Below are 15,000 nucleotides of genomic sequence, written 5' to 3' on the forward strand. Positions count from 1 at the left end.
CACACTCACCATGCCATATCGAATGATTCGCTTTATTGGATTCTTCAGATTTCCATAAAAAAGCATAAGACAGAAACACCCGAGTGCAGGGAGGGGGAGCATCTCCGGGCAAGAAGACTAGGAGCGGCTGTCAGGAACAACAGCACCGTTTCGCGTTATTCACGCATCTTCCGGTTCCTGGTTCTCTGGAATACCTCACAGGTATATATTGGAGAGGGGAGGGTAATAGTGCATCCGTCACCAATATACTAAAATCCCATAAAAGTGAAGATAATCTACTTAAGGTAAAAACAGAGATGACAGCATTGTATCTTGTGTGCAAAAAATGCCTATAGTTTAAAGATATTAATTAATTTTATAAAAACGAACTCAAGTCGTTTCGGTCATTTAAACCCATTGGCCCTAGAACTTTTAATTTTATTTTCCACCTAGCTTCACTTTGAATGAGTTTTAGGTGTCTATCTACACCCTGCGGTTGTATGGGAATGTGTTCAATGCCCGCAAATTTCATGCATCCTGATTTACCTTTGTGTGCCTCTTCTATGTGTGTAATTAGACGTGTTGCTCCTATTTTAGATTTAAGTGAATAGATATGTTCCCTGAATCTTGTATTTAAATTTCTTTCAGTCTGACCTATGTAATAGTGTCCACAGGGACACATTATACAGTAGACTATAAATTGTGATTTACAAGAAATGAACTGATTCACATTAATAATGTGCCCTCCTAGCTGAAAAGACTTCTTTTTTAACATATATGTACAAAATTTGCAATGTCCACATGGAAAATTTCCATTAGGTGCTTGTTTATTTAGCCAGTTTGACTTGTTTGTAGTTTCCTTTGCGTTTTTTTTTTATTGCATCTAATATTGTTTTATTTTTGCGAAAGGTAACAATTGGTTTATTTTTTGCTATTTCTGCTACAAGTGGATCTTGTTCTGCGGGCATTGAACACATTCCCATACAACCGTAGGGTGTAGATAGACACCTAAAACTCATTCAAAGTGAAGCTAGGTGGATAATAAAATTAAAAGCTCTAGGGCCAATGGGTTTAAATGACCGAAACGACTTGAGTTCGTTTTTATAAAATTAATTAAAATCTTTAAACTATAGGTATTTTTTGCACACAAGATACAATGCTGTCATCTCTGTTTTTACCTTAAGTAGATTATCTTCACTTTTATAGAATTTTAGTATATTGGTGACGGATGCACTATTCCCCTCCCCCTCTCCAATATATACCTGTGAGGTATTCCAGAGAACCAGGAACCGGAAGATGCGTGAATAACGCGAAACGGTGCTGTTGTTCCTGACAGCTGCTCCTAGTCTCCTTGCCCGGAGCTGCTCCCCCTCCCTGCACTCGGGTGTTTCTGTCTTATGCTTTTTTATGGAAATCTGAAGAATCCAATAAAGTGAATCATTTCATATGGCATGGTGAGTGCGGACATTTTTCTATCTTCGTTCTACTAAATAACATTTTAATGTTAGGGGTTGTAAAGCCCTCTTGTAAACTCATGCTGATGCCTGCTCCAGGCTGTATGTTTCAGGAACTACTGTGTTCAGTGATGCTGCTGGGCTTGGGCCTTAAATTCTTTGATGACAGCACGAGGTAACATACCTCTTCAATAGAGATTTCAACATTGATCTTTCAATCTTAGGGGTTATGAAACCCTCTTGTGCACTGCTGATGCCTGCTCCTGACTGTGTGTTTCAGGAACTACTTGGCTTACTGATGCTGCTGGGCTTGGGCCTTAAATGTTTGGATGTTAGCACTAGCTTACATACATGCTTCATTGAGATTTCAGCATTGATCTTTCAATGTAAGGGGTTATGAAACCCTCTTGTGTACTGCTGATGCCTGCTCCTGACTGTGTGTTTCAGGAACTACTTGGTTACTGATGCTGCTGGGCTTGGGCCTTAAATTTTTGCATGTTAGCACTAGCTTACATACATGCTTCATTGAGATTTCAACATTTATCTTTCAATCTTAGGGGTTATGAAACCCTCTTGTGTACTCCTGCTGCTTACTGCTCCTGTCTGTGTCATTCAGCAACTACATGGCTTAATGATGCTGCTGGGCTTGGGTCTTACATTTTTGGATGGTAGCACCAGCTAACATGCATCTTAAATAGAGATTTACACATTCACCTTTTAATGTTAGGGGTTGTGAACCTCTCTTGTGTACTCATGCTGCTTCCTGCTCCTGTATGTGTCATATAGAAACTACATGGTTTAGAGATGCTGCTGAGCTTTGGATATTACCTATATATGTTTATGGTAGCACTAGGTACCATACATCTTAAATTGAAATGTAAAAATGTATCTTTTATTATTAAAGATTGTGAGGCCCTATTGTCTCCTCATCTGCCGCCAACTCCAGGCTGTGCCATTCAGACACTATATGGTCTCCTCATGCTTCAGCCAACTCCAGGCTGTGTCATTCAGCCAATATATGGTTTACTGATGCTGCTGGGCCTGGGAATAACATTTTTTGTTATAGTAGCACTAGCTACCCAAAATCTTTAGTTTAAATTTCAAACTTCGTCTTTTTTTTCTTGGGAATTGTGAAGCCCTGGGGTCTCCTCATGCTTCAGCCAACTACAGGCTGTGCCATTCAGACACTATATGGTCTCCTCCTACTGATGCCACCTCCAGGCTCTGTCATTGTGCTGCCATGTGACATGGGACTCCTTGTTAGATTAGGTCCTTTGTACATACACGACAGGGCCAGGGCACTAAAACTTGGGAGTTAAAAGTTCCATTTCAAAATCCTCAATTTCAATCTCAAAATCTTAGATTTCTATTTAAAATTCTTATATTTCAATGGTCTCATGCTTCAGCCAACTCCAGGCTGTGCCATTCAGGCAATATATGGTTTACTGATGCGGCTGGGACTGGGTCTGGGAATACAAATTTTGTTATGGTAGCACTAGCTACCCAAAATCTTCGTTTTAAAATTCAAACTTCTTTTTTTTCTTAGGGATTGTTAAGCCCTGGTGTCTACTCATGCTGCTGCCAACTCCAGGCTGTGCCATTCAGGCAATATATGGTTTACTGATGCTGCTGGGCTTGGGAATAAAAACTTTTGTTATGGTAGTACTAGCTACCCAAAATCTTCAGTTTAAATTTCAGAATTCATTTTATAATCTTAGGGATTGTGAAGGCCTAGTGTCTACTCATGCTACTGCCAACTCCTGGCTCTGCCATTCAGCCACTATATGGTCTCCTCATGCTACCAACACCTCCACACTGTGTCATTCAGCCACTATATAGTCTCCTCATGCTGCCAACACCTCCATGCTGGGTCATTCAGCCACTATAAAGTCTCCTCATGCTTCTGCCTCATCCAAACTGTCATCCAGCCACTATATGGTCTCCTCATGCTGCCGCCACCTCCACGCTGTGTCATTCAACCACTATATGGTCTTCTCATGCTGCCAACACCTCCACGCTGTGTCATTCAGCCACTATATAGTCTCATCATGCTTTAGCCTCATCCAAGCTGTGTCATTCAGCCACTATATGGTCTCCTCATGCTGCCAACACCTCCGCGCTGTGTCATTCAGCTACTATAAGGTCTCCTCATGCTGCCAAAACCTCCACGCTGTGTCATTCAGCCACTATATGGTCTCCTCATGCTGCCAACACCTCCATACTGTGTCATTCAGCCACTATATGGTCTCCTCATACTGATGCCACCTCCAGGCTTTGTCATTGTGCCGCGGCAGTGATTCTAAAAGCTATGTCGGTAATCTTCATGTTATTCTGAATAACAGTATTATTTCACTACCCCAGCTTACTCCATATGCATGTTAGAACACAGCAAAGTGTTCTACACCCCTATTGAGACTCTCTGTAGGCCAGAAATAGCCGTTTTTAATATAGATTCGCCAAGAATAAATTTGGATCGAAAACTAATTTTTTTTAAAAATTCGGAGAATGGTCCGAATCAAATTTTTAAAAACTTCGCTCATTTCTACTTACCGTGCCCGGATCCGCCACACCGTTCAGCCAGTACCGCTGGTTATTGTGGGGGGGGGGGGAGAAAGCTGACAGTTTACCTTTAAGGATTCAGCTTTTTCAGTTTTTGCATTTTCGTTTTTACCTCCTTACCTTTTAAAAATCATAACCCTTTAAATTTTCCATCTAAATATCCATATGATGGCTTATTTTTTTGCGCCACCAATTTTAGTTTGTAATGACATGAGTGATTTTACCCAAAAATCTAAGGCGAAACAAAAAAAATTAAATAATCATTCAACTAAAAATCCATATGACCGCTTATTTTTTGCACCACCAATTCTACTTTGTAATGAAATCAGTAATTTTACCCAAAAATCTACGGTAAGCGGAAGTCTCCTTACCTGTCTCCGCGGCGTCCGATCGGGGTTTGATTGCTCCAAGCCTGAGCTACAGGCTTGAGCAATCGAGCCCCTATCTCGCTGATCCATGCAAAGCAATGGCTTTGCAGGGATCAACATAAGAGATCAGAGAGTGCAGTGCTATAGGTCCCTATGGGAGCTATAGCACTGCAAAAAAAAAAAGTGAAAAAAAAAAGTTAACAAAGGTCATTTAACACTTTCCCTAATAAAAGTTTGAATCACCCCCCTTTTCCCATTAAAAAAAAAAAAAAACTGTGTAAATAAAAATAAACACATGCGGTATCGCGGAAATGTCCGAACCATAAAAATATATCATTAATTAAATCGCACGGTCAATGGCGTACGGTCAAAAAAATTCCAAAGTCCAAAATAGCGTATTTTTGGTCACTTTTTATATCATGAAAAAATTAATAAAAAGCGATCAAAAAGTCAGATCAATACAATAGTACCGATAAAAACTTCAGAACACAGCACAAAAAATGAGTCCTCATACCGGCCTGTACGCGGAAAAATAAAAAAGTTATAGGGGTTAGAAGATGAGAATTTTTAACATTTTCCTGCATGTAGTTATGATTTTTTTCCGAAGTACGACAATATCCAACCTATATAAGTAGGGTATCATTTTAACCGTATGGACTTACAGAATAAAGATAAGGTATTATTTTTACTAAAAAATGCACTGCGCAGAAACGGAAGCCCCAAAAATTTACAAAATGACTTTTTTTTTTCAATTTTGTCACACAATGATTTTTTTTCTGTTTGGCTGTGGATTTTTGGGTAAAATGACTAATGTCACTGCAAAGTAGAATTGGTGGAGCAAACAATGAGCCATCATATGGAATTTTATGTGCAAAATTGAAAGCGTTATGATTTTTAGAAGATGATGAGGAAAAAATGAAAATGCAAAAACGGAAAAACGCTGAGTGCTTAAGGGGTTAAAGTAGAGATCAATAAAAAGTTTAGCCCTCGGTCCAGTATTAACCCCCAAATATTCTAAAAAGCCCTCTTTTCCTACAAATCTGGATTCTGGAAAAATGGTGTATGGGGTTACAGGCGGCTCTGAATAGGCTGATATGAGGCAGAAGGCGGGTGTGCATGAAATATGCACACCTCTCCCTCCTTGAGGGGGAGGAAACATGGGCGCTCCCTAAATCTAAATTATATTTTCAGGAAAGGGGGAGTAAAGAGAGATTGGTGAATTACTGGAAGTAGGAGGAGGATGTTATAGGGTTGATTTCACTTTTATGTTTTTTTTATTTATATAAAAAGGTTTGCAATGAGATTAAGAAAATGTATTAAATTAAAGGTAGTTTAAGATGCATGACCATTTGGACTAACTCTAAATTTAAAACGTGTAAATAGATATTAAATTCTGAATGAATTCACACTGGCGATTTGCGCCGATCCCAGGTCATACAGGTCCCGGTGACCCTGAAAATAAGAGGGATCGGGGTTGTCCAAGACACCCACGATCTACCTGAAGGGATAGGTGGGAGGTGGCAGGGGTGCCACCCCTCCTATCCTTGCTATTGGTTGTCTAGAAGTGACGACCAATAGCAGATCGGGGGCGGGGGGTTAACTTTCGGTTTCCCCATTCTGCCCTCCCACAACAGGCGGGCAGAATGGGGAAACCGAGGAGGACCGACGCCAAAGGTCCACTTACCCATCGGATGCGGCAGCGGGCAGCGATCTGCTATTGGTCGTCACTTCTAGACAACCAATAGCAGGGATAGGAGGGGTGGCCCCCCTGCCACCTCACACCTATCCCTTCAGGTGGATCGTGGGTGTCTTGGACAACCCCGATCCCTCTTATTTTCAGGGTCACCGGGTGACCATAGACCCGTATGACCCGGTATCAGCGCAAATCGCCAGTGTGAATTCATTCAGAATTTAATATCTATTTACACGTTTTAAATTTAGAGTTTGGAGATCACTGTGCCCTCCAGATGTTGCAAAACTGCAAATCCCAGCATGCCCAAACAGAAAACAGCTGTCTCTGCATGCTGGGAGTTGTAGTCGCGTACCTCCAGCTGTTGCATAACTATATCTCCCAGAATGCCCTTCTGTAATCAGTACATGCTGGGAGTTGTAGTTTTGCAACAGCTGGAGGCACACTGGTTGGTAAAATACTGAGTTAGGTAACAGAACCTAACTGAAGGTTTTCCAACCAGTGTGCCTCCAGCTGTTGCAAAAGTACAACTCCCAGCATGCACGGTCTGTATGTACATGCTGGGAGTTGTAGTTTTGAAACAGCTGGAGGTTTGCCCCAAACCCCCCCCCCCCCCCATGTGAATGTACAGGGTACAGTGAGTTTCCTGCTTCAAGTTTGAGCTGCGGCAAATTTTTCGCCGCAGCTCAAACTCCTAGTGGGAAACTCACCATAACACGCCAGTGCAAATGTACGCAAAAACACTACACTACACAACACAACACATAATAAAGGGTAAAACACTACATATACACCCCCTTACACTGAGAAATGAAAAACGTATCTTACTGTGTTTCCAAAACGGAGCCTCCAGCTGTTGCAAAACAACAACTCCCAGCATTTTCGGACAGCCACTGACTGACCAGGCATGCTAGGAGTTTGGAAACAGCTGGAGGCACCCTGTTTGGGAATCAGTTGTTTGGGAATACCCCTATGTCCACCCCTATGCAATCCCTAATTTAGTCCTCAAATGCGCATGTGCTCTCTCACTTCGGAGCCCTGTCGTATTTCAAGGAAACAGTTTAGGGCCACACATGGGGTATTTCTGAAGGTACAGAAGATTCTTATGATCTGTGTAGATGCTGACCGGATGAGAAAACCAATACAAAAAAAACAATAAATGTCGCCATTCCTCCAAGGCAAGCTTAAAGGCGAGGAGTTCTTGGTCTCCAATGGCGTAGTTCCTTTCAGCATGTGAGAAAATCTTGGAAAAGAAACCACACTATCCGATCAGAAGTTATTAAGCAGGGAAGTGGGAGGCATGGTCCGCAACCCTGCGATGTGATGTACAAAATGTATTTTTTACTTTCATTTTTAAATTCCCCGCGGGAGCCCTGAATGGCCGGTACTGAGGAGCCATTCAGGGATCCCAGCAGGGATTTTAAAATGGACAATGTGAGGGGACATATGTATATTAAATGTGTTGTGGGGGGGGGGCATATCTAGCCCCTCAGCACATTAATAAAAATATGACCCCCGCCTGCACATAATGTATATATCTATACCCCCGCCAGCGCATAATGTGACACCGCCAGCGCATTTATATGTATACATCTATGCCTCCGCCAGCGCATTTATATGTATACATCTATACCCCCGCCAGCGCATTTATATGTATACATCTATACCCCCGCCAGCGCATTTATATGTATACCTCTATACCCTCCGCCAGTGCATTTATATGTATACATCTATACCCCCACCGGTGCATTTATATGTATACATCTATGCCCCCGCCAGCGCATTTATATGTTTACATCTATACCCCCGCCAGCGCATTTATAAACATACATCTATACCCCCCGCCAGCACATAATGTTACCCAGCCGGCGCATTTGTCTTAATTTTCCATTGCAGGGCTTTATGTGAATGGTATATCTATCAGAACGCATCCAGCAGCCACCGGCCAGATGATCCTGATAGATACACTATTCACTCATAGCGCCGGCGGCTGCATATGTATATAGATGTGCTGGGGGGGCAGACATATAGCGTTATCTGCCCCCACAGTGCTTCTATATACATATGCAGCCGCCGCGCTATGAATGAATAGTATATCTGTCAGCATCATCGACCGGGCGGCTGCTGGATGCGCTTGTCACATATAGCGCATTTGTGCAGCGCTATATGTGATATTTGTCAGCAGCGCATCTAGCAGCCGCCCGGCCAATGATGCTGTCTGTCAGCATCATCGGCCGGGCGGCTGCTAGATGCGCTGCTGACAAATATCACATATAGCGCTGCACAAATGCGCTATATGTGACAAGCGCATCCAGCAGCCGCCCGGCCAATGATGCTGGCCAGGGTATATATTTTTATTAATGCACTGGCCGGAGGCATATTATAAATGCACTGGGGGGCTAGATATATAGTGCTCTATGCCTGCCCCCACTGCAGCGCCATATATCTTGCCCCCTCTCACAACACTTTTAATATACATATGTCCCCTCAAATTGTCCATTTTAAAAACACCACTGAAATCCCTGATTGGCTCCTCAGTACCGGCCATTCAGGATTCCCAGCGGGGAATTTTAAAATGAAAGTAAAAAATACATTGTGATCGCAGGGTTGCGGACCATGCCGCCCGCTCCCCTGCTTAATAACTTCTTATCGGATGGGGTGTCAGAAGTGAGACCCAGTGCGATCAATCCCTTAGCCCCTGTACTACAACCCCCATCATGGAACAGACTCTGTTCCATGGTGGGGGTGGTAGTACAAACACTAATGTAACCTCCTCAGCCACCGGCAGACTCCCGCAGTGGGTAATTACTACTCCCATCATGGAAACAAGTCTGTTCCATGATGGGAGTAGTAGTCCCTCTGCAGGAGTCTGCTGATGTCACCTCTTCTGAGAATGCTCAGTAAAAATAACATCAGTTATAATAACGGGCATTAACAGGTGTATTTACTAACGTCCCTTGGACATAGACTTCAATGTTAAAAATAATGTCCGTTAATTTACCTGTTTCTTGTGACAGGCGAAAAATTTGTGCCTGTCACAACTAACGTCCATTAGTCATGACGGGCTATAACGGGTGAAAAAGGGTAAATGAAAAAACCCATTGACTTGAATGGGGTTGTTTAACGGGCGTTAATAATTATGTACGTTTATTAACGGGTGAACTTCATAGTGTGAAAGCACCCTTAGAATGTGGTTTGATAGGGAGGTGCCAAATATTCAACAATGCAAAACGCTGGAGGAGAAAGGAAAACATTACAACTCAATAATTATGCACTGCCATTTTCTGGCAAGGATTCTCTAAAAGAGGCCCTAGATTATTTTCTACTAAAGTAAACTCTTTTAAACTTTTCTGTCAGAGTCTGTGACCTGCAAAATTCTTTAGGGTCACATGATTGTGATGCTAGTATTATGCTAGCACCAGGACATGTGGCCAGGACCAAAAACTAAGAGCAAGAAGCATTGGTGGGAGAAGTTAAAGGGGTATTTTCATTTCAGCAATCTATTCCTTATTTGACTTCTGGGTCCTCCCACTGATCCCCAGTACACAGTGAAATTGTAGCCTCAAAAAAATCAAGCAGACTGTGCATGAGCGGCCACCACTCTTATTCTCTATGTACCTTCTGAACATTGCCAAGTGGCCTGCTTCATTTATTCTCTATATGCCTTCTGAATACTGCCAAGTACTGCTGAGTGTCCCACTTCATTCTTTCTCTATAGGCTTTTCAAGTGTTGCAGAGTGCTGTTAAGTGGCCAACTCCATTCATACTCTATGGGCCTTCCGAATGTTACCATGTGCTGTCAAGTGGCCTGCTCTATTTGTTCTCTGTGGGCCTTTTAAAAGTTGCTGGGTTCTGCTGAGTGGCCCGCTCTATTCATTATCTATGGGCTTTCCAAAAGCTGCTGAGTAGCCCACTCCATTCATACTCTCGGGGCCTTCCTAATATTGCCCAGTGCTATCAAGCCCACTTGATTCATTTTACAGTGTTTTGAGAATCAGCAGGGGTCTCAGTAGTTGGACTGATCCGCAAAGTAACCCCTATCCACAGAGAAATGAGAATACCCCTTTAAATAGCTTATAGCCTTGCATCTCAACTTAGAATTGTTCATTAAATACTAGATATTGTAATATTCCTTTAGATATTCTAATAGGAAGAAAGCCAAGAAATGCATCCAGGAATAAAATACCAGAATAGAAGTCATTATGATACACTTTATCCTGTGTACACAAGGGATTAGTGACTGCAGACCTAGCATTCCCTACAGGAGATAAATATACATCTAATACTGGAGCCACCACCTATTCCAGCTCTCACATGTCTATTAAGCAGGTTTATACGTCCGCTAATTAAAATGTTCTGGATATGCAGCGGCAAACATATTGTGGCTTTTATCCGTTATTGACCCAAAGTCGTCTTAATAGAAGATTAAGCAAATCTCCACATGTCCAGTCTGCCCTATATCCAGAGATTTGATTCTCAGCTGTGCCGACCTCTAGGATATTTTAACCTGTGCAGTAAATTAACCCTAAAATGAAAATACATAGAAGGAAGACATGTAATATAATACCAAAAAGAGAATCACAGTGTATCCTAATTACTACCGCTAGAGGCAAAGACACAAATAGAAACCTCATAGACCGCACAGTCACATATTCATGATAACACACAACGGATGAAAACCTGAGGTAACTGATATCCTGCTATAGAAATATACAGATGTAGCAGAGCTCACTTTGTTAAGTATAGCAAAGCTCTCCGTGCTATTCTTACCTATGGTTTTATGAAGGACTGCGGACAAACTTGCTGCATTGTCCTGAGTGAGTTACCGTCATGCATGACAGAAACTGTTAAATGACATATTCTGCACTTTATACTACAAGTATAGGGAGGGTAAGTACGGCACTAAAATAAATCCTGGTGGTCATTCTATGCTCCATTGCCTTTACATTAATAAATGATCATGTAATGAGTAGATTCTGAGTCGTAAATGTTATCTTAAAAAGAAACTCTGTGCTCACCTGTTCTCCTGCCCTGCAGAGACCCATTCCTTGGAGCGCACAATTCCCATGCCAATAATAGCTACAATGAAGCAGAATCTCTTCTTTTCCATTGAGAAAGAGCAGATCTTGTCAGATCATGCACATTTGTTAATCTGGGGTAGCAGAATGAAAGAAATGACCTTCCAATCACATGTGACATGTGACAGCACTTACGCCAGTAGGAGGCAATAGAAAGCAGAAGTTCTCATCCTCATTAGTGCTGCCCCCACGCTTGCTCACAGCTCGCTGCATTTATTTAGCACTTTGAAGTCACACATCTCGGAGCGATTATCTCCATAGAAATGTGTCATCGGTTTTATCAACTTAACTGCAAGACAAGGAACATATGTATGTGTTCAGAAACATAATGCGTGCAGCAACAAAGGCAGAACTGTGCAAGGCATACATATCTGAGGTGTATGTGGTGAGGGTGTGATGAGGGCAGATGTTGTTACCCTTGGGGCAGATGGCATTAACCCCTTGTGTTTGTGATGCCAGGGTGGGGTTTAACCTCTTCACCATCCGACGGTATACTGCTGGATCCTGGGCTGGGAAAATAATGACTCCAACGCCAAGTTACGGAACAATGGCATCTTTACTGAGGTAGACAGGTGTAATAGTCTTGACAACTCAGTTAGGCTTAAGGAGGTGACCAGTGACTTCAGAGACCTTAGAGCCCGCTGGGACTTGTAGTGGATTTGGAAAATGTGCTGCAGGCCCACGCTTACTGTATACAGACTGATCTTGACTAGACTGACTTGACAGGCTTCACCCCGTATGTAGCTTACCAGGTTCACCTGTGGGGTAGTGGACTTGCGGCGGCTTGGTAGGCTTTGGGCCTCCTCAGGACATCAGACACTCTCGCAGGACTTGACCTTGCTGCACTCAGTAGAAAACTAATCTCAAGAGAAGAGACTGAACTAGCTCCTCCCAGGGTTTTATGGAGGAGACTCTGGAGGGGTCCCATAGGTCACTCTATAGGTCACATGGTCACTGGTACAGTCCTTGGTTACAACACATGACAACAGTATTTAACTCCTTAATGACGTAGGACATATATTTACGTCCTGCGCTGGCTCAAGGGATTAAACGCGGGGTCACGGGGTGACCCCGCGTCATATCAGGTCGGTCCCGGCGGCCATCAACGGCCGGGACCCGCAGCTAATACAGGACATCACCGATCGCGGTGATGCCCTGTATTAACCCTTCAGATGTGGCGATCAAAGTTGGCCACCGCGTCTGAAGTGAAACTGAAAGTATCCAGGCAGCTCAGTCGGGCTGTTCGGGATCGCCGCGATGAAATCGCGGCGTCCCGAACAGCTTACAGGAAACCGGGAGGATCCCTACCTGCCTCCTCGGTGTCCGATTGGTGAATGACTGCTCTGTGCCTGAAATCCAGGCAGGAGCAATCAAGCACCGATAACACTGATCAATGGCATGTTAATACATGCCAGTGATCAGTGTAGAAGATCAGTGTGTGCAGTGTTATAGCCCCCTATGGGAGCTATAACACTGCAAAAAAAAAAGTGAGAAAAAAGTGTTAATATATGTAATTTAACCCCTTAAGGACCCAGCCAATTTTCAGTGTAGGACCCGGCCATTTTTTGCACATCTGACCACTTTCACTTTAAGCATTAATAACTCTGGGATGCTTTACCTTTCATTCTGATTCGGAGATTTTTTTTTCGTGCCATATTCTACTTTATGATAGTGGTAAAATGTTGTCGCTACTTGCATCATTTCTTGGTGAAAAATTCCAAAATTTTATGAAAAAATTGAAAATTTTGCATTTTTTTAACTTTGAAGCTCTCTGCTTATAAGGAAAATGAATATTCCAAATAAATTATATATTGATTCACATAAACAACATGTCTACTTTATGTTGGCATCATAAAGTTGACATGTTTTTTCTTTTGGAAGACATCATAGGGCTTCAAAGTATTACAGCAATTTTCCAATTTTTCAAAACATTTTCAAATTCGAAATTTTTCAGGGACCAGTTCTGTTTTGAAGTGGATTTGAAGGGCCTTCATATTATAAATACCTTACAAATGACCCCATTATAAAAACTGCACCCCTCAAAGTATTCAAAATGACATTCAAAAGGTTTGTTAACCCTTTAGGTGCTTCACAGGAATAGCAGCAAATTGAAGGAGAAAATTCAAAATCTTCATTTTTTGCCCTGGCATGTTCTTGTAGACCCAGTTTTTGAATTTTTACAAGGGGCAAAAGGAGAGAAATATTCCTAAAATGTGTAACCCAATTTCTCTCGAGTAAGAAAATACCTCATATGAGTATGTCAAGTGTTCGGCGTGCGCAGTAGAGAGCTCAGAAGGGAAGGAGTGACAGTGGGATTTTGGAGAGTGAGTTTTTCTGAAATGGTTTTTGGGGGCATGTCCCATTTAGGAAGCCCCTATGGTGCCAGGACAGCAAAAACAACACATGGCATACTATTTTGGAAACGACACCCCTCAAGGAACGTAACAAGGGGTCCAGTGAGCCTTAACACCCCACAGGTTTTTCACGACTTTTCGTTAAAATTGGATGTGTAATAAATTTTTTTCACATAAATGCTAGTTTTCCCCCAAATTTTACATTTTTACAAGGGGTAATAGGAGAAAATGCCCCCAAAAGTTGTAACCCCATCTCTTCTGAGTATGGAAACACCACATGTGTGGACGTCAAGTGCACTACTGGCGCACTACAATGCTCAGAAGAGAAGGTGTCACATTTGGCTTTTGCAAATCAAATTTTGCTGAAATGGTTTTTGGGGGCATGTCCCATTTAGGTGCCAGGACAGCAAAAAAAAAACACATGGCATACTATTTTGCAAACTCCACCCCTCAAGGAACGTAACAAGGGGTCCAGTGAGCCTTAACACCCCACAGGTTTTTCACGACTTTTCATTAAAGTTGGATGTGTAAATGATTTTTTTTTTCACTAAAATGCTAGTTTTCCCCCAAATTTTACATTTTTACAAGGGGTAATAGGAGAAAATGCCCCCCAAAATTTGTAACCCTATCTCTTCTGAGTATGGGAACACCACATGTGTGGACGTCAAGTGCACTACTGGCGCACTACAATGCTCAGAAGAGAAGGTGTCACATTTGGCTTTTGCAAAAAAAAAATTGCTAAAATGGTTTTTGGGGGGCATGTTCCGTTTAGGAAGCCCCGATGGTGCCTGGACAGAAAGAAAAAACCCACATGGCATACTATTTTGGAAACTACACGCCTCAAGGAACATAACAAGGGGTACAGTGAGCCTTAACACCCCCAGGTGTTTGACGACTTTGGATGTGTAAATTATTTTTTATTCTTATTTTCCACTAAAATGCAGTTTTTTCCCAAAATTTTAAATTTTTCAAGGGGTAATAGGAGAAATATCCCCCAAAATGTGTAACCCCCTCTTTTCTGAGTATGGAAATACCCCATGTGTGGACGTCAAGTTCTCTGCTGGCGCACTACAATGCTCAGAAGAGAAGGAGTCACATTTAGGAAGCCCCTATGGTACCGGGACAGCAAAAAAAAAAAACTGCATGGCATACTATTTTGGAAAGTACACCCCTCAATGAACGTAACAAGGGGGGTACAGTTAGGATTAACCCCCACAGGTGTTTGATAAATATTCATGAAGTGCGATGTGAAAATGAAAAATTTAATTTTTTTACACTAAAATGCTGGGGTACCCCAAATTTTTCATTTTCACAAGTGGTAAAAGGAGAAAATGTCATTGTAAATTTGTAAATACATTTCTTTGGAGTAAGGACATACCTTATGTCTGGGCGTAAAGAGCGTGCACACCGGTCTCAGAGGTGCCGGAGATCAGTCAGGGTCCTTGAGCTTTGGCTTTCTCCTATGGAGCCAGAACAGTGGGACCCCCCCTCAAGGGGCATTACATGGGGTAAATAACT

At 42.3% G+C, this 15,000-nt stretch overlaps 1 protein-coding gene across 4 annotated transcripts in view; it reads right to left on the bottom strand.

Moving 5' to 3' along the window:
* Positions 1-15,000, bottom strand: part of LOC130290868 (V-type proton ATPase subunit S1-like protein) — a 107,716-nt gene that overhangs the window by 65,386 nt on the left and 27,330 nt on the right. Inside the window, exon 1 of one of the 4 annotated variants that reach the window (XM_056539048.1) lies at positions 11,264-11,319. The exons of 1 other annotated variant lie outside the window; for it this stretch is intronic. In XM_056539048.1, the coding sequence (XP_056395023.1) occupies positions 11,264-11,304 (41 nt within the window). In that variant the 5' untranslated portion in view covers positions 11,305-11,319. Of the gene's footprint in view, positions 1-11,068; positions 11,222-11,263; positions 11,320-15,000 lie in introns of those variants that run through there. 2 more of the 4 variants (XM_056539038.1, XM_056539056.1) reach the window with 2 other exon arrangements.

This window comes from Hyla sarda, chromosome 1 (assembly GCF_029499605.1).
Source record: "Hyla sarda isolate aHylSar1 chromosome 1, aHylSar1.hap1, whole genome shotgun sequence".
In the NCBI taxonomy this organism is placed as follows: domain Eukaryota; kingdom Metazoa; phylum Chordata; class Amphibia; order Anura; family Hylidae; genus Hyla; species Hyla sarda.